At 44.7% G+C, this 26,862-nt stretch overlaps 1 protein-coding gene across 1 annotated transcript; it reads right to left on the reverse strand.

Moving 5' to 3' along the window:
* Positions 1 to 67: 67 nt before the first annotated feature.
* LOC310698247 (G-protein coupled receptor 83-like) lies at positions 68 to 23,203 on the reverse strand. Its single transcript, XM_083485263.1, has 6 exons — positions 23,088 to 23,203; positions 12,940 to 13,414; positions 12,069 to 12,194; positions 7,652 to 7,785; positions 3,876 to 4,486; positions 68 to 102 (listed from the first exon to the last, which is right to left on the reverse strand). The coding sequence occupies exons 2-5, from the start codon at positions 13,366 to 13,368 to the stop codon at positions 3,892 to 3,894; spliced, it is 1,284 nt and encodes a 427-aa protein (XP_083341389.1). The 5' UTR covers positions 13,369 to 13,414; positions 23,088 to 23,203; the 3' UTR covers positions 68 to 102; positions 3,876 to 3,891.
* Between the last annotated feature and the right edge of the window lie 3,659 nt (positions 23,204 to 26,862).

The raw sequence follows: 26,862 nt of genomic DNA on the forward strand, positions 1-26,862 counted from the left end.
ATGGGTGTAATTTCGAGAGACTCTCTCCCCTTTCTTCCTTGTCATTGTGATCAAATGTGTGTTTTAGCTTGTTCCTCTTCATCTAGGTCCACTTCACCCCACCTGTGTGAACACAAAATAAAAACAATCTTTGTTGGAGTTGTTGGCGGCATCTTCCTTACTCTGGCACAACTTTTTCCTGTAATAAAGCCATGGCACATGAGAATTCTAGAGAAATCCTGTACAGTCTGCTGGTTGTCTTAGCACCTGCAAAATTAAAGAAATTAGCAACCAAAGACGAGTGTGTAGAGGCGCCCTTACCCTTCCTGGTTCAGTGCTTCAGTATTGAGCCAAACCTCTGGGAAGTACGTAATACCGTAAAAGGTAAAGGTAAAGGGACCCCTGACCACTAGGTCCAGTCATGACTGACTCTGGGGTTGTGGCATTCATCTCACTTTATTGGCCGAGGGAGCCGGCGTACAGCTTCTGGGTCATGTGGCCAGCATGACTAAGCCACTGCTGGCGAACCAGAGCAGCACACGGAAATGCCGTTTACCTTCCCGCCGGAGCGGTACCTATTTATCTATTTGCACTTTGATGTGCTTTTGAACTGCTAGGTTGGCAGGAGCAGGGACCGAGCAACGGGAGCTCACCCCATCGTGGGGATTCGAACCACCGACCTTCTGATTGGCAAGTCCTAGGCTCTGTTGTTTAACCCACAGCACCACCCGCGTCCCTAACATATGCCTTATTCAAGCATAGTGTACCAGGTTTGTTAGTACTTCCCCTATATGGGCTGAAGCATCCATACTGCAGGGGAATCGGGGCTGTAGCTTAGTAGCAGAGCATCTGCTTTGCTTGCATAAGGTCCCAGGTAGGGCTGGGAATGTGTGTGTGCCCCCACACCTGAAACCCTGGAGAACTGCTGCAGTCAGTGCAGATAATAGTAAGCTAGATGGACTAGTGGTCTGACTTTGGATAAGGCAGATTACTAATATTATTAGTATTGCCCTCCCTTCACCACAAAGCATCTATTCCAGGGGCTGACACTGTACCTCCACACTATGAGGAGGAAGTGAGTTGCGGGAGGAGTTAGCTGCTAGGAGCAGTTCTAATGAGCCGATTGCAGCCTCTGGGAGCTTATGGCCTGGACTTATAAACTGGGGCGTTTGTGAGGGCATTTTGATGGGGATGCCCAGAGTGCTATCTCACAGTGTATGTAGGACCAAGAGACATGAAGGACAAGGGAGCTGCTGGAGCCATCTGGGCACCTTAGTTCAAGAAGAATATTGACAAGCGGGGGATGTGTGCAGAGAAGGGTGACCAAGATGATCAAGGGTCAGGAACAGGGGCGCCGACTTATAAAAAATATTGGGGGAGCCCGCAAAAGCTCATGAATAATAAATAAGCTCATGAATATGCAGATAAAGTGGCGCCGCCTCCTCGTGAGCGAATAGGGGAGAGCGTGCTGCGCCTATTAATCAGCTCCGAAGGAAATTGGGTGGAGCTTTTGCTCGGGAGGGAGGGCAGGAGGCATGCAGCCCGACCCTGTGCATTTTGGGCTGGGGGAGGGGCGGCGGTGGCGCTCTGCTGGAGGGGCGCCTGAGATTATTGGGGGGGCGGAGCCCCCAAACGAATTTTTGAGGGGGCTCGGGCCCCCTCAGGCCCCATGGAGTCGGCGCCTATGGTCAGGAAACTAAGCCTTATGAGGAATGGTTGAGGGTGTTGGGTATGTTTACCCTCGGGAAGGGGAGACAAAGAGGATGACAGCCAGCTTTGTGGATGTAAGGAAAGGAGAAGATAGAGCATGCTTGTTTTGTCCTGCTCTGGAGGGTAGGACCCAAACCAATACATTCAAGGAAGAACTCTATGACAATAAGAGTTTCTGACCATGGAGCAGAGTCCATCAGGGGGTGGTGGACTCTCCTTCTTTGGAGATTTTAAAGCAGAGGTTGGATGGCCATCGGTCATCGATGCTTTAGTTGAGATTCCTGCATTGCAGGGGGTTGGAGTAGAATATACGATACTTGGGGTCCCTTCCAGCTCTACAGTTCTATAATTCTATGAACCTCAAATCCTTTGGAGCAATGCTTCCCAGAGTGGGTGGTGGTGCCCACTGGGGGCAATGGGATTACCTTGGGGACACTTAACATGCAAGGGGGTAGTGCTGGAGGTGTAAATTGCTATCAGTCTTTGAAAAGCTGGTATCAGTAGATCAGGTTTATCAACTTTGTTGACTTCATGAAGCCAAATAGTTTTAATTGGATTCTGTATAATTATTTGCTACTGTTTTTAACTTTTATTGTGTTACTTAACTGTTACTGTTTTTAATTTTAATGTGTTATTATTTTCTAATTGGAGAGCAGGACTGGATTGCATCTCCCATTGTTCTCAGAAGATGAGAGTTAGGAGGTAGCAAAAAAGGTGAAAGAAGAAACAAATCAGAAGCGGAAGTTGGGGGAAGCCCAAGAGGGGAGGGAGGAAGGAATGTATAGTAAATGTTATGAATATGAAATGTATGTAATGAATGAAAAAGGAAAATTAATAAAAAAATTAAAAAGAAAAAAGAAATATTTCCAACAACAAAAGTGCAATGATGTGGTTAAACAGCGCCACCTGCTGCTTGGTAGTGGGAGTTTGTTTGCTTGTTTGTTTTAAAAAAACACATCACCACTACCATATTTACACGACATCAAATCTAACTTGTACCTCAATTTTCAAAACCTTGAAACAAAAATGTACTGCATTTTTCTGTGCAAAAGACGCCTCCATGTATAATACGCCCCCTATTTTTTTAACCCCCAAATTAAGAAATTAACTTGTTTAGCTTTTTTGGGGGGGGGGCCCTACTGCTGATCACTTGCCACAGCTACTGCCAATCGCACACCTTGCCACAGCCGCCAATTGTCTGCCTGCTTGCCGCCACCAACAGCCCACCTGCCCCCTTGCCGCAGCTGCTAATCACCTGTCCGCCTCGCCACAGCCGCCAATCACCTGCCCAATTGTTGCAGCTACAGCTAATCGCCAGCAGCCACCAATCACCCACTCAATCACCGCTGCCAATCTCCTGCTTGCTGCCATTAATCGCACATGCCCCCTCTGCATTCACTATCCGTGTATAAGATGACACCCAATTTTTGCCTAATTTTTTTTAGCAAAAAGCATTGTCTTATACACAGAAAAATACGGTATTTGCTGGTGCAATCAAATCTAATGCACACTCTAATTTTTGCAATGTTGTTTGGCCAAAAAAGGGTGTATTACATTTGAGTAAATATGATGAATATTTAAAGCGGTATCATGACACTTTAAACCAGTGGTTCCCATAGTGGGTGGTCCTGCCCCCTAGAGGGTGGTAGGTTGCTTAGGGGGTGCTAAGAGGCAGGGGGCAGTAGTAGTTGTTGAAGGTGCAAATGACTATCAGGCTTTGGAAAGCTGGTACCACTGGATCAAGTCTATCAGTTTTGTTGAATTAATTAAACTAAATAGTTTTAATTGCATTTTGAATAAATGTGCAATTACTTGTTACAGTTTTGAATTTTATGGTGCTCCTACCTTCCTCAGTGGGTTGTGAAGACTGCTGTTCTGAATAATGTTTTTTACAGCACAGGGAAGGCGACACCCAGAACCAAGGGGTTGGTGGCCCAAAAGTATGGAGCCACTGCTTTGGAGGCTGGAAAGTAGGAACTGACGGAGGCAATGGTTATGGATGTGATTATTTTTCCTTTCTGGAAGAATTCATAAGTGTTATGTATGATACTAGCAACAAAAACAGACTAGGGAGGTATGAGAAACCCAATGCTAGGTCTGTTTCAGCAAATGAACAGTCCTGTATTAAACCTGCCATCATCTGAATGAGATATTTTACATATTTGCCAAATATTTCATCAACTCACCTTGATCAGGCCCAGCTCACAAATCCGTTTTGAAAGTCTGCACGTTTGTGGTTGAGCGGATGCTCTGTAAAGAAAACCTTTGCTTGCATTTGATTTGCTGCATCCATGCCTCCCCATACGGCAAGGTTGCCCCTGGAATGAGGTTGTCTCTCGTCTGCTGCGCCTTCAGGCACATGGCGAACAAGGACTTGAGCTCGGAACGGAAGTTGTCATTCAGCCAGCAGTAGATGAAAGGATTGTAGCAAGTGCTGCTCATGGCAAACCAATGAAGGACGAAATAGAGGGAGTTTTTGGTTCTGATGTTCATGGTGGAGATGAGCAGCACATAGCAGTTGAGCGGGAACCAACAGAGGGCAAAAACCACCACCACCAGCACAAGCATTTTGATGCTTCTCTTCTTCTTGTTGTGATGGATGATGTACTGCTGCGTGGTGACATCCCCCACGGCATTGCGCAGCCAGAGCTTCTTGGCCAGCCGCGTGTAAGTGACGGAAATGATGAGGAGGGGCAAGAGGTAAAGGAGGAGGAAAGTGGAAAGGTCCACATATTTCTGCACCACCTCTGCAGGCTCAGGAAAATCTGGGAGGCACAAGCTACGAATAGTAGTTTCCCTTTGAAAACAAATAAACATTTATTCTGGATATGTAGTCAAGAAAACTTTGGAAATTTTTATGTAGCTTAACATAGCTGAACATACTGTTATGAGGGTTTTTTGGGGGGAGGGAGGGATGTGGCCTGGATGATATTTGTGGGTCCCTTCAAGGGCCTGCTTAGAATCTAGGAGACGAGGCTGCTGAACCAGCCAAACCAGCTCCTTTGCTGGCCAATTTAAGTGCTATTTACCTCATCCTAAGAGGTTGCTCTGTTACCATATAGTCCGTTTTATTATTTGGGATTGATAGAATTTCATTAATACCAAAAGTACATCTCTTCAATCTGTGGGATAATGAGCCTCATCTGGTGTTGCCATACATCCGGATTTCCTCCTACATATCTGGAATACTGCTGCCTCTAGCAGTGAGCAGTGTCTGGGTGGAAATCAATAAAATGTTGGGGGAAATCCGGTTGTATGGCAGCTCATGTTGGTGGTGCAGTTTTCAATTCAAAAAGCTCAAAAGCCACAAAAATAATAAATGCAATTTTGCCCAAAAAAGCTCAATAACTTTTCTGTCCAGATTTTCCCTGTTTGAAATAAGGCAACCTTATCCTGTAACCAACATGCTTAAGTCTAATTAATGCATTAAGGGGTTAATTCCATAGAGTTAGCTGTCCTGCCAGGCTTAACTAGTTCACTCACCCTCACCTTGGGAAAAGGGTGATCAAGCCTATTGCTACCAGAGAAGCTCAGTTTTGAGCTGGTTGCTACAGTTCAGACTGCATGCCTCTTACAAGCCATTCTTGTGTTCCTATATGAATAATTTTGGAACTTTTATCACAGTAACTATGCCAGGTTTTACTGCCTCTGTTTTCTGCCTGAATATATGTAAGGAAGGTACCAGGAAAGCGTCCATGGGGAGAGCATTCCACAAACGTGGAACCACCACAGAAAAGACCCATATGTGTGTTGTCACCCCCCAGGCCTCTTGTGGAGGAGGCACATGAAGAAGGGCCTCAGATGATGATTGTAGAGTCTGAGTCGGTTCACATGAGGAGAGGTAGTCTGTGAGGTATTGCAGCCATTTAAGGCTTTATAGGTCAAAACCAGCACTTTGTATTGGGCCCAGAAACTGACTGGCAGCCAGGGCAGTTGGACCAGGATCAGTGCAATATTCTCAAACCATCTTGTTGTAGTGAGCAACCTGGCCGCCAAATTCTGCACCAGCTGAAATTTTTGAACCATCTCCAGATGCAGCCCTAAGTATAATGCATTGCAGTAATCTAACCTAGAGGCATAGACAACAGAAGTTAGGCTATCTTCGTCCAGACAGGGGTGCAGTTGGGCCACCAAGCAGAGCTGGTAGAAGGCACTCTGCACTAGGGCTGGGCGATGTATTGATGCATTGTCCAAAACTGGTTTGAAGTTCACACCGTGGTAATGGTTTCATAAAAGCTGACATGGCAATATATCCTGAATCACAATGTGTGTGTGAACTATATAAAAAATTACGATGTGGGGGAAACCATGAAGCTGGTCATTGATTTTCTCATTATTCCTGCTACATTATTCCTTGTTGCTCTGCTGCCTCAGCTCTCTCCTGCCTTGTGCAGACGGCAGGGAACCACATGAACAGGCGCTGAAGAAAGCAGCCTACCTGGGAACTTTCCTCAGTAATACTGATGCCATGAGCTTCTTGTTTTTAAGCTCAGGGGCCAGGCTGGTAGGTGGTTGAGGGAGATGCCGGTCCCAGCCAGCTATGGACTTCTTACTGGGAGCTCCTTCCCTCCTCCATCCTTTCTCCTTATTTGGACTCTCTCTGCTCATCCGAAGGTGCCTCCTGACACCCGACCTCCGCCAGGGCCCTTGCAGAACTCCTTGTGCCTCACCTCCCCACCCCCACCCCCCATGTCGCTGCCAAACCCTGTGTTTTGAACCACTGCCTGGTCCCACTGAAATTAAACCGTATGCAATATGCAAGCTCAGATTACTCTGAGATCCTTCTTCCCATTTCACCTCTCTTCTCATCCATTCTTGTCCTACAGATATTGTCACTGCATAGTTCTTTTCATGGCTTGATTCACATCTTTAATATCCTGTTTTCAGCCTCCTGAACTGCAGTGGTGCTGTGCTGCGAAGGGACGTTCCACACACACTGGCTGTTGTCCCAAAGTGGGAAGCGAGAATGGAATGACAATAGATTCCCCAGAACCACTGCTCCCATTCTGTTGTTCCTTGCCAGATGAATATCGGTTACTCGATTTAAAAAGGGTAGGGGGCTAATCTCAAGGAAGGGGTGGCTGAGTTGGTGCCATCCAGGTGTCATACTGAGCTCCCATCAGCCCCAGAAAACACAGTCCAAGGTCGGGGATGATGGGAGTTGTGTAGCACACCAACATACTGTTGTGGGTTTGGTGAGTCCTTTCCCATTTGGGGGGGGGGGTCCTGCCCAGTGAAGGTTGGAATCTAATAGAGGAGGAAGTTGCTAAACTGGTCAGACCTTTTCTTTGTAAGACGATGACCTTAGCTGCCCACTCAAGTGTCCTCATAAGCATCCCAAAAGAATGAGCTGGGTTGCAAGAACTACAACTAGGTGTGATGGGGCCCTCAGTGCTAATGGGTGGGGCTTTCTCCCATTTGCTCACCTCTGTACGGTAACTGATTTGTAAGAAAATTGATAGCTGTTATTACCAATAATTGGCTGCCTTGTGACTTGCAGCAACTCAGAATCATAAATGCAAATGACCAAAGCAAATGGCCTTGAAAGCCGCAAAAGCAGTAACACTTAAAATATGAAGTGAGGAAGGTGTGCTGCTTTAGGCTGGAGTCTGACTAATTGTAAATAAGCGATCAACGCACTCAGAGGTGCCCACCTCCAGAGCCCCCTGCTGCCCCTTTGCCTCTTAGCAACTCCCCACCTCCCAGGGGACATTGCCACCTACTTTGGGAATCACTGGTGTAGGGAATCATTCAGCTGGATGGGTGCATGGCCTGATTCGGTATAACGACACCTTCCTGTATTCCACCTACAAAATGGAAGTTGCCTAGTCCAGCCTCCTGCCAATGTAGGAAATCCACTCCTGTGGCCATCTTTGGTAGGAGGTGAAGCTTGCTTTTCATTTTTTAAAGTAACACGTAGTTTGACAGGCGAGAAAAGAAAAGGGTAGGTTAAAAGACTCACCTATAATTATAAATGAAGAGCTTTTGGTAGATAGCATGGGGTAATGAAAAGCAGGCTGCCATCATCCAGATGCTGGAAATGGCCAGTGCTCCTTTGGTCAGTGACATCCTTGGCTTGAGTGGATGGAGGATGACCTGGAAGAAAGGATGCCTCACAGTGATTCTCATCTCTGCAGACCAGGGGTGGGTAAAGTGCAGGCCATACCCATACCCATACCCATACCCATACCCATATAAAGCTCCCCATAAATTTAATTGCCATGTTGGGCACTACCTGCACTATGCATTTAAAGCACTGTGACCCCATTTTAAATGGCCACAGCTCCCCCCAAAGAATGCTGGGAACTGTAGTTTGTTAAGGGTTCTCATAGTTGTTCGGAGACCACCTCCCCCCCCCACAACATTTCCCAAAGCGGTTAACAACCAGTCCGTCTTCCCAGGGAACTCTGGGGATTGCAGCTTGGCAGTAGGAATAAAGGGGGCCTCCTAAGAACTCTCAGCACCCTTGACAAACCACTTCCCATGATTCTTCGGGGGAAACCATGGCTGCCAAAACCAGTGACTCCTTTTTTTGGGCCACCCCCTCATTCCATAAACTCATCTCCAGTGCTTCCTACTCTACCCTACAAAGGAATAGTGGTTTTCAGAATAGTGGTTTGCACAGCCCACTAAGGAAGATAGGAATAGCATAAAAATCAAAACAGTACCAATTAATTGCACATTTATTCAAAAGCCAATTAAAACTATTTAGTTTAATTAATTCAACAAAGCTGATGCGGATAGTTCAATTGGTAAGAGCGTGGTGCTGATAACACTAAGATTGCAGGTTCGATCTCCAAATGAAACACCTGCATATTCCGGCATTGAAGTGGGTTGGACTAGATGATCCTCAGGGTCCCTTCCAACTCTACAATTCTAAGTTGGCGACCATGGCTGCATCTAAGTTAGTGATGGACTTGATCCAGTGGTACCAGCTTTTCAAAGTCCGATAGTAATTTGCATCTCCCACAACCACTACTGCCCTCTTGCCTCTTAGCGTCCCCTAGGTAATCCCACTGTCCTCTAGGGGGCAGTACCGCCCATTTTGGGAACCACTGGTCTAAATGGTCATGATACTGCTTTAAATATATAGTGCGGATGTTTTAAAAACCTCCCACTCCCACTACCAAGCAGAGCGTGGCGCTGTTTAACCCCATCACTGCACTTATGTGGTTGGAGAGATTTAACCCACATCTCTGTAACCAGTGCAGGCAGCCATGGGAGATGCAATTCAGACCCACTCATCCAATCAGTCTTGACAATGGAGGCTCTTGACCTTCGTTATCGTGCTGGTGCGAATCTTGAATCAGAGACAGTGCTTTGAGTTCTGAAGTCCTGCCTCTTCCTACTGCATTAGACATAAAAGGGCTGGGCGATCATGCAAGAATATTGGCATAAGCAACCACCATTATCAGCTTCTTGCTAATAGAAAGCTGTTGACTGAAGTTTGCAATCCATGGGAGATGCACAGACTTGGCTGAAGAAAGGCAGCAGAGTTACCTGCAAGTCCGTGGTTTCCAGGTGATGCTCAGCACATAAAAGGGAGTGCTGTGTTTCTAGTGGTCTGCCCGTGTGGGTTTGTGTGGCAAAAGCCATGTATCTCTCAGAGGAGTGGCTAATATTAGGCTGAAGAAAGGTAGCCATCCCTGCTGCAGACAATCTGCAAAGCTTACCTCACTGCTACCAGCACATGACAATCTGGTGCTTTTAATGCTGCCAATGCTTGACTTATTAGGGAGATGGCCTCAGTAATAATAGAACACTTTCTCTGAACACTCAGGGGAATATTTCAGTATTCACTTCCTAAGCCTGCAATTTCTTTCTACCTTCTTTCAGTGTCACAATGTTCTATTAATCATTTTCCCTACTGAGCTGATATTATAATACACATTGTTAGCTTACTGATGAACACAGTACCTCAGTTAATGAAAGAAGCTCCTAAGACACACTCCAACCTTTTTAAACTGTTTCATCTTTCTGTGAGTATATGCTCCAGGAGTTAAACAAAACCCACTATGTGACACAACGCCTATCATTCTGCATTGCAGATTCTGCACTGATGGGGGAGGGAGGTGGACTTGATGATCTCCTAGGTCCTTTCCAACTCAATGAGTCCTTAATAATCATGGAGCCCATGTAAACAATCTACCAGATGCTTGATAAGCCATGTAATTTTGCTGCAGGACATTTATCAAGAAGTGCAAAACAACGGGTCAGTTATTGTACATGAATATGTGTGAGAGCTGAACCTCTTTATTCTAATATAGACCAATAGTGCCATCTAGAGCTAAGACCGGTGCATGGAAACAATATCCTTGGTTTCATTTCATTTAATCCTTTCTTTCCTACAATAGCAAACTGGTCTGAATTGACTAGTTCTTTCGTAATGGATGTTCAACACCATTAGGAAGCCGAACCATCCTCTATGCACATTTCTGACTAGTGGTTGTTGGCATCTATCTGTCTCGAGAGACAATGCAGTGTACCTTTGGGGGTGAAGTCAAATTGCTGTGTTAGCAACACCAAAGTGACCTCCCTGGGGTGCAAGTCTAGGCAGTGTGCATGGAGGTCCTGGGCTGCCCAGATGACAAGACCCCCCCCCCCGGTGTCACTGATGAGGTCCAAAGGAAATCAGAGCAATATGTTTGGCACCAACTTGGCTACAGGAGTTGCCGGAAGGAGGCGTACAAGGCACTGTCCAACTGTCTTAGGGACTGAACTCCGGATTTGTGTTGGGTCCAGCAGAGGTTTAGGGTCAGAGTTTTCCTTCCCCGGGATGCACTACTTTCTCATGTAGATGAGTCCTACCTGCCCCTCACTTCCATCCACAGCACATGCAGAAACTGCCTTCTTGAGGTCTATTGGGTCCACTCAGCCCACAACAGCCTGTTTTCACATGCAGGGGAAGTCCCTAACTCATCAAGGATTTGAGACCCATCGGCTACCCCTCACCTGGTTTAGCTTGCCAGTCAAAGCTGTTCCCGGGGTGTAGCTGCTGTCCTATGCTGACAGCTTCTAGGACCCACAGGTGAGAGCTGAGTGCAGGGTGGGGACCCAAGGTGGAAAAACTACCTCAGAAAATGTACAACATGTCATCCACCAGAGGTACAACCCCTCCCCTAACACCCCAGACACGGCTTCTGATTGATACCTAACCACTTACATGAGAGATGGAGCTTATTTCACCATTGGTTCAAACTACAGTCCAGGCAGGCAGCTTTTTCTGGTCCCAAACTATAATAAATGTGTGACATATCCTGTAGTCCTTTGCCTCCTTTGGAACCATGAAAACCAGAGATATTCTGCAAGGGACTAGCACTTTCCTACGCTGCCTTCTTTCCACGAGCTCTGCATGTTTTCTGACACCCAAGACAGTACTCAAATAGGTAAAATGTAATTACGGTAACTAAATTAGATTGACTTTAAAAATGTTATTTGGAAGTCTCTCTCTGTGTGATTTGTTGCATTCCTTTTCCCCTCTGAAATAAAGTTACTTATATACCATGACAGTTGGCTTTATTAGTTTAAAAAGGTTTTTCTCTGTAATACAGGCAACCCCCATTTTGCACGGGGGATGCGTTCTGGGCATTCATGCACGTTGGCAGAGCACGCATAAGCCAAGCCCAGCCCACCCCCTCATGCCCTGTTATGCCCCACCCTCTTCCAGGTCCAAATGACCCGCATGTCAGTGGTCGCGCAGTAATTGAACGTGTGCAAAATAACCACTGCCCAGGCTGTTTTTCACCTGATCAGATCGGATGGATGAGCTGCAGTACCCTTCTCTGACCATTATGGGAAAGGGCCATAGCTCAGTGATAGAGCACCTGCTTTGCATGCAGGGAGGTCCCAGGTAGAATCTCCAATGGCATCTCCACTTAGTGCCGGGAGAGATTCCTGTCTGAAACCCTAGGAAGCCATGGGCAGTCAGTGTAGACAGTACTGAATTAGACACGCCAATGTCCTGACATCATATAAGCAGCTGCTTATACTCCCAAGTGACCACTCCCAACAAATACATACATACACTGGCTGTTTATTATGGTGGGCAATTTCAATTTCCTTGTGTCCTTAGGGCACCCTTTCTCCCACTGCCCACTCCACAACTTTGTGTAGTCAAGACTAAAGGCAAAATAGGGCCCAAGGTCCCTTCAGCCGCCCCCCAATAAAATATTTGAGGGGGGTAGGGTTCCCCAAAGTTGATGAGCATTGCCACTCAAATGGTGTGCATGTGCTACACCTTGTGATCAATTATGCAGGACAGGGATAATTGATAGGGATCAATTATACCTCCTCACCCCCCCTATTTTATTCAAGCTGTCACCCCTGGTTTCAGGATACCTTTTTCAGGGGAAGGTGGGGGATGGAGTTGAGTTTCATACCTGATGCCGGTCCAGGGCTATAGCTGTCAGGGTCAGGGTGGAGACGTGGAGAGAGCAATACTGCGCAAAGCGGCTGACATGACACATGCTTTCCCCAAAGACCCACGTGCTGTTCACGAACCGAACCTGCGGAAGAGACTGGCAAGAATAATGGGGCCAGCAGAAGATTTGTGGCTAACAACTAGGATTCACTTGGTACAGTCAAGCACATGGGGTTTCCATCGGCACATGGGGTCAGGAAAACCTCTGTCCATTTGTGAAAGTTTGCAAAGATTAAAATAGGGACTTCTGTCAATTTTTTACTTGATCTGACTGTTTGCTTGCCTGGTGGCAATGGGAGTGGAATAGGACCCTCCAAACAACTCTCAGCATCTTTAGCAAACTACAGCTCCCAGAATTCTTTGGGAGATCCATTTATTTATTAATTTAAAAGATTACAGTATTTATAGTCCACTTGTCATTGAATGTTTTCAATCTCAGAAAGGGGAACAAAGTTTATAAAAATAAACATAGAAAAATATCCACCAAAATTACAAAATCATATAAACAGGACCAATAAATAACCAAACAATTCTATCATAAGGCAAACAAGCAAAATCATTGCAACATAAACTAATATTTCCAATTTAATGAAATATGAGCCTCAAGGTCAGCAGTTCGGCCAGGCAGGGGTGGGCAGATGAATTTGCTGACCTCCTCCAGCTCTCCCATGAACATTTAAAGTGGGATCACAGTGCTTTAAATGTATGGTGTGAACAAGGCCCTGGGTGGCTGTCCAGCACACCAAATGCAAATGCAAGGCAATGACTTAATCCAGGCAGTGACCTCCTCCCTTTCTGGTCTGGGGGCATGTTAGTGGCGAAGGACTTACCAAAGTGAAAGGTGTGTTGAGCAAGGTGATCATGATATCAGACATGGCCAGGTTGGCAATGAAGAGGCTGGTGGCCGAATGCATCCTCCTCCTCCTCCTCTTCTTCATCACCACATGGCATACCAGCAAGTTACCAAAGAGAGATACGATGATGATGATTGTGTAGGCCACAATGAGAAGAGCTTTCATGGTGGGCTTCTGCGACTCCGGCTCGTATTTAGCCAGCTCAGCAAACTTCTCCCACTCAGTGATCTGGCTCTCTGTCCAGTTGAAGGGTGTGCCATTCTTGGCTTGGTAGTGTAACATAAACTTGGCCAGAGAAAAATTGCATTTGGGCTCCTGAGGAGGACATGGGAAGTGAGGGGAATGGGATAGAGGGAAGAGGAGCATGTGAGAGAGGTGGTCTTCCAGCCAGCTGGAGCCTTGCATGGAGACAGGCTAAGTTAGCAGGAGGCGTTTGTTCTAGCAGGTGGGACTAAATAGGAGAGAGAGAGAGAGAGAGAGAGAGAGAGAGAGAGAGAGAGAAGCTTTTTAGCCAACTCAGGTTGGGAGCAACTGTCAGGACAAAGGCAACATTTAAATATCCAAGTAGAAAGAAGTATTGAGGTGCATTAAATATGTTTTGTAGCACACTGTCAGAAAGGCACTAGTGTGTCATTTGACAAAAAATGTGGACAGTAAAAGTGGAGCTGGGAGAATCTGGTGTGTTCATGCACAAAAATAAATAAAAAATGGCATACGGCAGAGCACACACAAATCATGGAGAAAGATCAGGTGTGCAGCTTTAATTGGTCATCTTGAGTCGTTTTGTGCTACCCGTTATTGAGGCATTCAGTCTTCCAACTTCTGAGAGTGCCCTACAGTGTTTTGTTCTCCCCCCTTCCTTTTTTCAAAGCACTTTACCCTCCTATTTGCTTTGTCAATTTTTTTGGAGCACAATTCTTCTAAAATGTGTATTTTCCCCTCCCTTCTTTATAATTCTCTTCCCAGCTGGATTGTCCTACAGAACCTGTGAAAGATATCAGGGGAAAACATTAACATTATGCTGATAGATTTGATTTTTTCTTTTCTGTACAATAGAAAGCAACTATGCAAATATTCAGAGATGAGCTTGGAACAGTGTCCTAAACAGGGAACAAGCTGGCTTCTGGCACCATAAGTTCACCTCTGTTTTCTTTTCTTCCTGCATTCCATAGGATCATAGAATCATAGAGTTGGAATAGACCACAAGGGCCATCGAGTCCAACCCCCTGCTAAGCAGGAAACTCCATCAGAGCACTCCTGACATATGGTTGTCAAGCCTCTGCTTAAAGACCTCCAAAGTAGGAGACTCCACCACACTCCTTGGCAGCAAATTCCACTGTCAAACAGCTCTTACTGTCAGGAAGTTCTTCCTAATGTTTAGGTGGAATCTTCTTTCTTGTAGTTTGGATCCATTGCTCCATGTCCGCTTCTCTGGAGCAGCAGAAAACAACGTTTCTCCCTCCTCTATATGACATCCTTTTATATATTTGAACATGGCTATCATATCACCCCTTAACCTCCTCTTCTCCAGGCTAAACATGCCCAGCTCCCTTAGCCGTTCCTCATAAGGCATCGTTTCCAGGCCTTTGACCATTTTGGTTGCCCTCCTCTGGACACGTTCCAGTTTCTCAGTGTCCTTCTTGAACTGTGGTGCCCAGAACTGGACACAGTACTCCAGGTGAGGTCTGACCAGAGCAGAATACAGTGGCACTATTACTTCCCTTGATCTAGATGCTATACTCCTATTGATGCAGCCCAGAATTGCATTGGCTTTTTTAGCTGCCGCGTCACACTGTTGGCTCATGTCAAGTTTGTGGTCAACCAAGACTCCTAGATCCTTTTCACGTGTACTGCTCTCAAGCCAGGTGTCACCCATCTTGTATTTGTGCCTCTCATTTTTTTTGCCCAAGTGCAATACTTTACATTTCTCCCTGTTAAAATTCATCTTGTTTGTTTTGGCCCAGTTCTCTAATCTGTCAAGGTCGTTTTGAAGCGTGATCCTGTCCTCTGGGGTGTTAGCTACCCCTCCCAGTTTGGTGTCATCTGCAAATTTGATCAGGATGCCCTTGAGTCCATCATCCAAGTCGTTGATAAAGATGTTGAATAAGACCGGGCCCAAGACAGAACCCTGTGGCACCCCACTAGTCACTCTTCTCCAGGATGAAGAGGAACCATTGATGAGCACCCTTTGGGTTCGGTCAGTCAGCCAGTTACAAATCCACTGAGTGGTAGCATAGTCAAGACCGCATTTTATCAGCTTCTTTACAAGAATATCATGGGGCACCTTGTCGAATGCCTTGCTGAAATCAAGGTAGGCTACATCCACTACGTTCCCTTCATCTACCAGGCTTGCAATTCTGTCAAAAAACGAGATCAGGTTAGTCTGACATGACTTATTTTTCAGAAATCCATGCTGACTATTGGTGATCACAGCATTCCTTTCTAGGTGCTCACAGACTGTTTGCTTAATGATCTGCTCCAGAATCTTCCCTGGTATTGATGTCAGACTGACTGGGCGATAATTATTTGGGTCCTCTCTTTTCCCCTTTTTGAAAATAGGGACAACATTTGCCCTCCTCCAGTCTGCCGGGACTTCGCCTGTTCTCCAGGAATTCTCAAAGATGACTGCCAGTGGTTCTGAGTTCACCTCTGCCAGTTCTTTTAATACTCCTGGATGCAGTTCGTCTGGCCCTGGAGACTTGAATACATCTAAACTAGCCAAGTATTCTTGTACTATCGCCTTAGTTATTCTTGGCTGTGTTTCCTGTGCTGAATCATTTGCTCCAAATTCTTCAGGTCGGGCATTGTTTTCTTTATCGGAGAAGACTGAGGCAAAGAGGAGTTCAGCCCTTTCTGTGTCCCCTGTTTGCATTTCACCATCTTCTCCTCTGAGTGACCCCACTGTTTCTTTGTTCTTCCTTTTGCTACGAACATACCCATAAAAGCCTTTTTTGTTGCTTTTAACCTCTCTAGCAAGCCTGAGTTCATTCTGTGCTTTAGCTTTTCTGACTTTGTGTCTACATGTGCTGGCTATTTGTTTGAATTCCCCTTTGGTGGTTTCCCCCCTTTTCCATTTTTTGTACACATCCTTTTTTAATCTTAACTCAGTTAAAAGTTCTTTAGATAGCCACCCTGGCTTCTTTAGGCACCTTCCATGTTTCCGCCTCATTGGTATTGCCTGAAGTTGTGCTTTTACCATCTCCCTCTTAACAAACTCCCAGCCATCATGAACTCCCTTTCCTTTTAGTATTACTGTCCATGGGATCTCACCCAGCACTTCCCTAAGTTTTATGAAGTCGGCTTTCTTAAAGTCAAGAAATTGAGTCCTAGTATGCTTGGCTGCTCCTTTCCGCTGTATAGTAAACTTCAGAAGAGCATGATCACTCGCGCCTAATGATCCTTCCACTTCTACCCTACTAACCAGGTCATCAACATTGGTTAGGACCAGATCTAAAATGGCTGTTCCTCTTGTTGCTTCTCCCACTTTCTGGACAATGAAGTTGTCTGCAAGGCCAGTGAGGAATCTGTTTGACCTTATGCTCTTGGCTGAGTTTGACATCCAACAAATATCCGGGTAATTGAAGTCCCCCATTACTACTATGTCCCTTCCTTTTGCATGCTTGGCCATCTGTTCCAGGAAGGTATCATCTATGTCCTCCGTTTGGCTTGGGGATCTATAGTAAACTCCCACAATGAGGTCTCTGTTATTCTTCTCTCCCTTAATTTTGACCCAAATGCTCTCACTTTGGCTTTGTTCTTCTTCAGTACAGTATAAAATGAAGGGTTATTTATTTAGTCTTTTGCTTTCAATTACATTTTCCAGTCAGCAGGCAGCCAGGACCAGATGAGGCATGATTGTAACTCTGTACAAACTGAGCAAGGTTTGATAACGAAGAGTTCTTGTGACTAGATGGGGAAAATAAAATGTCCATTTCCAGAACATGTTCCTCCCAACAGTAAACATTACTAGCTCAAGTGAACAGGCAACCTAGTTCTGAAGCTAAAGTCTATAAAGTAAGCACCCCCACTCCCCTTTCTGAAACTCTGTGGTTATGGTTGTTCAGACAGTTGCCATGGTTTCAGGGGTGCCAACTTGAATAAAATATTGGTAAGCTCTGCCTCACATAATTGATCACAAGATGCAGTGCATGCACACCATTTGAATGATAATGCCCATCAACTCTGCCCCCCCCCAGCTCTGATATGTTCTCATGAGATATCATGGAGCCATCCAAGTCCCCATGAGATCTCCCAGCACAGCACCACCCCTGGCAGAGAGCTCAAAAGTTCTTTTTGTGCCAGAAAAACCTTGCATACATTTAATTTGCTCAATTTCATCTGGCCAGACTTGGACCACACAAGCTTGAAACCGCACAAATTTAAAATGTGTAAGATGCAATCATACTGTAGTGCTATGCAGACATAGAGAAACAAACCTAACTTTTAAAAAAGTACTACCTGTGCTCCCCTTTGTCTACCAGAATACCCATAATCCAGGATGCTAAAGGGAGAACAAATAATCCTTCAAAAGTTGTTTATATACTATTCATTCATTAATTCTCTGCCCTTCAGGTGTGTGTGTGTGGGGGGGACCGGGACCAAGTCTCTGAAGCAGCTTTCATCACTCCGTAGTAAGCTACCGTAGTCCCTGCCCCTCAGGTTTACAATCTAAAAGACACAACACAAAAGGAAAAGGGGTTGGACTAGAGATGGAAAAAAGGCAAACTCAGACACCAGTTCTCAGGTACAATCTGTGCTATTTTTCTAGAAAAAGCAGAACTCATCATGAATCCCTCCCTTATTCTTTTAGAATGGCAATGGTGCCCACCTGAGAGGTGCCAGATCTAAGTTTCAGTGAGTTCTGGCTGGGGAACAAAAAGCTCTGGATATAATATTTTTTAAAGTGCTCTTCCTGACAGGGAGGCACAAAGCAAGCTCTCTGCAGTTGTTCCTTCTCTGCCCAGTGGAAAGAGAGCCAAGAGGCTCTTCAGAGAGTGCTGCCCTTCCAGCCTGCATCTCCCAGGAGAACAGTGCTTTCCTTTTCCACCCACCTAAATTGTTACGATTGGGAGGCAAAGCTCACCAACATTCAGTTAAAACCCAGAAAGAACACAGCAGACATAGCCAGCAATCATGTTTGGAGAGTCAGCTTTTATGTCTTACCGGAAGGAGATGCAATGGCATAGTACAATTCCACACAAGGTTGCTCAGATCCAAATCCCACTAATCTCAATGGGTTTTACTTACCTGGGGGCAAGTGTGTTTAGGCCTATAGTTTAACTAACTACTGCTGAAAATCAGCCCCATTAACTACGAACCCCTAAATTTGGGATCCACTCCAAACCTGTACCAAAGTTTAGCAAGTTTTTTGCAGCAAAAACCTTGCGTCTTGTAGCACCCCACAAACTGAGCAATTGATATATCAAACATGGGGTTCACACTTAACTACAAACCCCAAAATTTGGGCACCAGGAATTATGTTTTAAGTGACCACTGCACCTTATTGGCTTTGCCTGGTACATTTTTATGAAATGAATGGAACAAAAATTCCCACTTATTTAAAAGGTGCATGTTTCTAGATCACATTTCTCCTGTCTTAAATATGTGGCTTGTGTGTTAAATCTACCTCAAGAGCCCTTACAAACTAGCTATTTATTGGGTATTCATTCTGACTTGCTTGCACAAAGCTTCCTCAGAGGCTAGATTATATCTGGTCTTTATCAAGTATTCATTGTGATTTGCTTGTGGGATGGTTACATGACAATGAGAACTTGTCTGGCATCCATCCTAATTCACTTGAGGTGTCTTTAAGCATCTTCATGTTAGTCATTCATTCATCCCACGTTTTACTGTGAATTTCCCTGTCAGTTTCCAAACCAAAAGTCCTTTTCTCAAAGAAGAAATAAAGTAGATTTGCATGTCCTGGCGCAAAACAGCACCTATTTACTTTAAATGATCTACTTGAATCAGTACAGCAAAATACTGACAGCTCAGACATTAAATTGGTTCAGCAAATCATTCCTTTGTCTGTTGAAGTGCATTTCTGCTGTGAATTTTCCCAGTTATATTTTTTAAAATACTCACATAATCTGTTTTAAATTGTGTTATAAAACTAATAACCGCATACCTACAGGTAACATTTTTTTACCAGTCATGAATCACCAGTAAGAGTAAGATTCTATGCAACAAACAAGAAGCAACTGTGTGTACAGCCTTATACATAGAATAGAATCGTAGAATTGTAGAGCTGGAAGTGACCCCAAGAGTCATCTAGTCCAACCCCCTTTAATACAGGAATCTTGCCCATAGCTGTTCCTGGGTACCTGGAAATCTATTTTGTAATGCAATACAGTGAAACATGGCTAGGAATGCACACATTGTGGTGCACAAGTGAGTGGTTTTCTTACATAGGAATGATATTCATGCAGGAAATTGTCTTGGATGAAGCTACCCTAAGGCAGCAATCCTATATATCATTACCTGATAACAAGCCCCATTGATGATAGCAGAAGTTACTTCAAAGCAGGCAGGCATATGATTGCACAGTACATAATACTTCCGGCCATTGTTTGTCAGCTGAAGGCAATAACATTCTCTATTCACTGCACAATTATTAAAACTGAAAGTTATACACAAACAAAATCTAATTGCCTGGGACTTGTTTTCAAACTGCTTATCCTCAAGGAGCAGTTTCCACTGTGATTTTTTTGTTGTTGTTGAGAACCCCCACTTATTTTTCCACTTGTGCCTCTCCCTTTCACAGTAAGGCAGCTGCATCAACCAAGACCCCCATGTGTGGTGCAGAGAGTTATTGTGCATCCGGGGGGGGGGGCTCCTTTTACCCAGGACCCTCCCATAACATGTTAGACCTGGTTTTGCCATTACCTGCCAACCTTTTTTAAAAATTGTATCTTGCAGCATTGCAATGTACCTGTCTTCTGTACTAACACATTGGACCCAGATATTGTAAGCAAAGTCACTTAAATAACCCAAATGCAGTTCCAGAAAGAAAAGTCCAGATAACACTTTACTGAGCAAACTGAACAGAGACAGTGTGTAATATGAAGAGAAAGGAACAGAGAGGTTTTGTCTTTCTTAGTTCAGGCCTTATATATAGCAAGGAGACATTCAGCCAAACACACAAATTAAAAACTCCCTCAGAACTACACAGCCAGTCAGAATGCATGCCACCTCAGGGAAGATCATGCCACTCTGCTTGGTTGCTATGTGACACCTCCACCCACCCACCTCTTGGCTTTAACAGACTGTAACAGTAAAATAATTTACTACTAAGTTACAAACGATCGCTGCTGTTGCACTTCCAACCGATACTTCAAGGACCATCTGCCCCAGGAGCCTGCCCTTTCCCAGGTCTCTATGCCATTAGAGGTCTGATGGTTGGTGTACAGAGAAGGGGCCTTCACCGTGTTGGTGCCCCAGCTCTGGAATTATTTCCCTCAGTACAACTGTCCCTATTTATATAATAGGGGCCTCGTAATAAGTGTCTCTCTGCACCCTTGGCAAACTACAGCTCCCAGAACCCATGGGTATTTAAAGTGGTATCATATCATTTGAAATATATGGTGCGGATGTGACCTTTGACAAGCTATTATTGCTTTTTGTGCCCTTCCCCTTAGCCTTCTATATTCTGTAACTTTTATACTGTACTTGTAGCCTGTCTACTGTAAATAAATTATATTTGATTTGATGTTTGAGTTTGAAACTGCTAACCCAGGTGAATGAGGTCCAAATTAAACTTGAGGACATCGAGTGACCTATGGAATTTGAGGGATTCCCGAATGTTCTGGGGGCCAGTGAGGTGGGGTGGCATTCTAGTTGCAGTGCTGGTGCTCATCTAAGGGCTCTGGTCTCACATGGAATGGGGAGATGGACAAGGCCATTGACTCCTAAGTGAGAAGGGGCCCTCCCTGGGCCATGACCACTACTGCCCAATCACAAATATCCCTTTATTGGGCAAGGTACTTGAGAAGGTGGTGCCAGTGCCTCTTTACGGAAGAAACAGATTCTCTGGATCACTTCAGTCTGGCTTTGATTTATTGGTTGAGTTTATTTCCACAATGAGCTGTGCCCAAGGCATTTTACAGCAAACATTCAAAACATCAAAACACAGAGCATGGGAGAGGCAAATACAGAACGTCAGTAAATTCAAAAGCGGCAAAAATCAACAATCTGGCAAACACAGAATAAATTCAATATTACAAAACAAAAGCAATCTATGCCCAAGTGCATTTATATCCCACCTTTCTATCCAAGGAACTCGAGGTGGCATGCACAGCTCTCTCACGCTCATTTAATCCCCACAACAACCCTGTGAGGTAGATTAAGCTATGGGCTCACCCACACTTCTGCTTGCCCTGTGCCTAGAAAGCAAGGGCCCAAGCGTTTTCCCCTTTGCCTGGCTCCTTTCCCAGGGAAAACCCACTTTTTAGTGTTAAAATCAGTGCAAATGTCAATCTAGAGAGAGCCCAGTTGACGTTTGCTCCGATTGAGCGCTAAAGGGCGGTTTTCCTCAGAGGGAGCAGAGGTTGTCATTTGCACACATGCAACAGCTCTCTCAAGTGTACATACCTCAGCTTAATTGCGGCTTGCATTTTAAAATCAGAGGGAAGCTGGTTTGAGGGAAAGTGCACCAACCAGCAATATTTTATAAGAAATGGCAGGATGCCTCTGGATCATGGCTAATGCTGTTTGTACTCAGCTTCAGAAACCAGTTGAGGGAGAGCACTGGAACCAGAGCAAAGATTAATATGACAGGCTTTTTTGTACTCAGTCTACTAAATGCCTTGCCACTGTATATTTCCATTCCTAAGAATTATCATTCAGTTCATCTCCTCAGAAATAAAGCCGAAAGAAAGCTTTAGTGTATTGCGGTCTAGCAGAAAAAGTTAGATTTCAATGTGAGTAAGAGTCTGTTTCAGAATTGCCAGTGCAAACCTGGAGATGGAATGGCAACGTTATTATTTATTACAATTTTTATGTCGTGCCCTTTCTCCCAAAGGAGCCCAGGGTGGCAAACACCAAACAGCACTATTAAAAACCAAAAACAAAAGAATATTTAAAACACTTGGAAACTATTTTAAGCTTCTGAAACATTAAAAAACTTTTAAGAATGCCTTAAAACATATAAAGCATGGAAGGTCATACATTTCACAAACAGCCTTTGAATGTGTGTCTATAAGAAAAGAAGTCCAGTGGCAGCACCAGACATTATTATTTTTTTTGAGGGTGCGTACAAAAGGGGCAAAGTACCGATATACGTCTAGATGGGTGAGTTTTATTCCACGTGTTAAGATCTCTGAATGAAAAATAAGGGTATAAGTTTGTGGCAGGAGTCCAGCAATGCGCGGGGGGGGGGGAGTGTGTGTGTGTGGGAGCTCCCTGCTGGGTGGGTGTGTCTGCCGTCTTCTCTCCCTCTGGTGATGCCCATGATAGAATCCAAATATAACAGAATATAATCATTGCAGAGGGTCACTTTCAACTCTACAATTCTCTGATTCTGTATAAACATCCATACACAGCTGGAAATGTTAGACACATAGTATAGTCTAAAGAACCTTCAAATAGTGCTTACTACTACTACTACTATAATAGTACAGTGGTACCTCGGGTTACATACGCTTAAGGTAACATATGCTTCAGGTTACAGACTCTGCTAACCCAGAAATAGTACCTCGGGTTAAGAACTTTGCTTCAAGATAAGGACAGAAATTGCGCAGCGGCAGCGGAAGGCCCCATTAGCTAAAGTGGTACTTCAGGTTAAGAACAGTTTCAGGTTAAGAACGGACCTCCAGAACAAATTAAGTTCTTAACCCGAGGTACCACTGTAATAATATAGCTATTATTGTCTTTATTACACATTCAAGACAAGATCTATGCTACTTCAGAGACCACAATACATTATCTTGTAGCGTTACATGTTCAACGTAGTATCAAACCAACTCTGCAGTCGAGCCGCATCCTTTCGCTTTAACTCGCCAGAAACATCCGAACACATGAATACAAAATTGTGCAAAAGCTGAGGGAATCTGCAGCAGCACAGGAATATTGATGCATGGGTGACAGGCAATGAAAACAATTCTACTTGTCCTTTTCACTTTACTCACCCTCTGGGAAGGAAGGGAACTGCTTCGGTTGGTCCTGCTGGCTTTTCCACAGCCACCCAAACCTATGGCCCAAAGGAAAATGTTGAGCACTCTTTCCCTCCTCTGCTGATGAACTACTTCCCAATCTCTCACTGTGCCTTCTTGCAGGAGACCCTGTTCTGCCTGCTCTTCCTCTAGTCCTGCAGAACACCAAACACACACAGTCCCTTCTAATCACTGGGCACATGTGCCTTAACTGACTGGCCAGTCAGAGATAGGCAGGAAAGTGGGCGAGGTGGGAGGGAGCTTGCTAGTAGTGAAGTGCTTGAGTTCCTTCTGTCATTTACAGGATGATGAGTGACACTTACAGTAATGCTTTTTACTACAAGAGGATAAGAAGGGATGGTGGTTCTGATCACTCAGTGCAAAAGAGGGAGAAATCCAAGGGTTGTTTTTAAACCACAGTGAAAACTGAATCTCATTTCCCTTTCAACTCACAGTTTACAATTCTTCCCCACTCAACCAAATCCACACACACATGTGCGTGTGTTTGTGTACTCTGTGAGAGCTGAGCTAGAAGCAGGTTGCAGGTAGAAGCCTGAGAGTGATAGCCATGCTTCATTTTTGCTGGAATCCAAGACTGTGACTATGGTAGAAGCAAGACCTTTTTTGGTTGCTAATCCTGCAAGCTCCTCCATCATAGACTCAGGTTGTACATGTGTGTAAATAAACCATATATCCTAAAAACACTACACTTTCCACTGTCCCTCATTCCAAGGAAACAACCCCAGAGAAGCACCTGGAATCCTCCAAGCACTGCTTGGAGATTGGGTTGGTGGGCAACACCTCAGATTAGAAAGTTGATCTCCAAATCACAGAAAAATCCAGCTAGTGTTTGCTTAGATGTACCGGTAAGTCCAATGGTATTCACAAGTAATGTGCACAGGAGTGATCAAAATGGAATGTCTGTCAATCTTAATTTTGCAGTTTGATGGCAGCCTGTGGTGCTAATAATAGGGGCCTTCCAATCCTTGACTGAAATTTCCTCAGAAGCTGCTGGAAGAAAGCTAACTGCAGAATAAGCTCCACTGATCTTATTAAACTTACTTTTAAATACAGTAAAGTTGCAATCTGTACAGTGAAACTGTCTCCAAAGGGTCTCCAAACACTAGAAAGTGTTTATGCTCACTTGTCTCTGTGTGTTGCTTTCTGCATTGATAAATGGACAATTTAACAAGAGCGGGACAACAAACCTTAGTTTCTGTGTGGGGCTGGAGTAACAGAATATGTTGATCATGTTCTTTTGCATTGTAAACCACTGGAGGCTATTGTAGCTAAGTGGTATATAAATTGTTTAAATAAATAGTAAGTGCAGCTGGATTTTGATGTCCCCGCTATTAAGAACCCTTCCTTATATTTACTGTGTCTGCTGCAGGGTGTGGCTAATCTTACTAATCTTATTTGCATGTGTATATGCTGCTGTTTTGCTGGTTTTATTTTAATTTGCCAATTGGTTTTATTTTAATTTGCCAATTGTCAAATAAGCTTTTGAAAACCAAAACCAAACCAAACAAAAAATAAACAAAATCTCCTGGGAAGGTCTACTATAGATTAGGTATTGTTTTGATTAAGGCACTTTTATTTCCACATTACTGAGAGAATTGCAAAAATTAGATCTGAAATGAGTACAGATGAGAAATTTGTTGTCAGTTTCGTGCGTGAGTGCATGTGTGCGTGTGTGTGTGTGTCCATTTCAATTAGTTCTTCACACAGCACATTTTTAAACTATGGAACTGTGTTGAACCAAAGGTGAACTGTTTTGGAAGCTCTACAAACTGTCATCTTGGTAGTCAAGATAACCCCAAGATTAACTGGTAGTTGTTGTAGCAATTAGCTCATATATGTTTATACCTACTTGTTTTGATGTTATCCTCATCTGTGGGCTTGGGACTCTGAGCCCAGAAAGAAGAACTATCTGTAAGATATGGGTATTTGCCACATATGGCCAGGTGGAATGATGGGAAGCCCTGGCCAAAGTGATGTATGCTGCTTTGTGTATAAAGAATGCATGCACGCTTGCTTGGGTGTGGACAAGTCATCTCCTTGCTGTCCATCTCACATCTGGAAAGGCTGAGAGACCTGGCAGGCTAATTTGCTGTAAGTCTACACCATAGGTAGACAAACTAAGGCCTAGATCCGGCCCAATTGCCTTCTCAATCCGGCCCACAGACGGTCCAGGGATCAGCGTGTTTTTACATGAGTAGAATGTGTGCTTTTATTTAAAATGCATCTCAGGGTTATTTGTGGGGCATAGGAATTCGTTCACCCCCCCCATATAGTCCAGCCCCCCACAAGGTCTGAGGGACAGTGGACCAGCCCCCTGCTGAAAAAGGTTGCTGTCTCCTGGTTTACATCTTTCTTTAATAAAGCACTGGAACTGATCACTCTGATGTTTTTGACAACCTTCTTTGGTATCCCTGCACTCAACCACTTCCACGAGCCCTCCTTTGGGCTTGTGGTTCAGAACAGGAACTCACTCCCCCAGGAGGCAGTGATGGCCACAAACTTGGATGGCTTTAAAGCAGAATTAAACAAATTCATGGAGGAGAGGGCTGTTGAAGGCTATGCTCTGCCTCCACAGATACAGTATAGGCAGCAACACTTCTGAATACCAGTTGCTGGAAACCACAGGAGGGGAGAGTGTTGCTCTTGCATTCCTGCTTGTGGTTTTCCCACAGGCATGTGGTTGGGCACTGTGTGAACAGGAAGCTGGACTGGATGGGCCCATGTATTTAATTTTCTTGGTCTGTGATCATAATGAATATTCCTTCCTTCATTCAACTGAGGAGTAGGATTGGCATCTTAATTTGCTTCTACTATTCAACTCAGCTGGAGGCATTTAAACACCTCTAGACTTTCCAGGTGCCATGATCAGAAACTCTCCTCAGATTTACAACAAAGCACTTTAGTTTAAAACCTGTGAATGTTGATATCCCAGTGTATGGTACTAGTTGCTTTGTTTTTCTTTACCTTGAGAGGATTTTAACAGAACCTGAAATCAGAACAATAGACAAACCAGGTGTTAGACAGCAGGAGCTGCATCAAAATATCCTGCAGATGTTATTGCCTTTGACATTTCCTTGTTTGCTGAATGAATTCTCCTCCTCATCTTGTCACAATATATAGGTATTATCAGTGCCTCATCACCAGGGTTTCCTGGTCAGAGTCTCACAATTCTTTTGCTTGTTTCTGGCTCCATGCTGCTTATTGCCCAAAGGACTCTGCAGGAGTTCAACCACCCAAGGTGGGTGGATTAAGGTAGGCCCAGTACATCTCAGTCTGCAGATCAAAGGATAGCCATGTTCAAATCTGTGTCTTCATGTGGGAAGTGGAGTTTTGGTTAGCTTGAGTGAAATTCTTCAGGGGTAAAGGACCCCTGACCGTTAGGTCCAGTCGCGGACGATTCTGGGGTTGCGCTGCTCATCTCGCTTTATTGGCCGAGGGAGCCAGCTTAGGGCTTCCAGGTCATGTGGCCAGCATGACTAAGCTGCTTCTGGCGAACCAGAGCAGTGCACGGAAACACCATTTACCTCCCTGCCGGACCGGTACCTATTTATCTACTTGCACTTTGACGTGCTTTCGAACTGCTAGGTGGGCAGGAGCTGGGACTGAGCAACAGGAGCTCACCCCGTCGTGGGGATTCGAACTGCTGACCTTCTGATTGGCAAGCCCTAGGCTCTATGGTTTAGACCACAGCGCCACCCGCATCCCTTACTGAGCTTTCTTACTGAGAGTA

The sequence above is a fragment of the Podarcis liolepis genome (assembly GCF_965112155.1).
Source record: "Podarcis liolepis genome assembly, chromosome: Z".
NCBI lineage: Eukaryota > Metazoa > Chordata > Lepidosauria > Squamata > Lacertidae > Podarcis > Podarcis liolepis.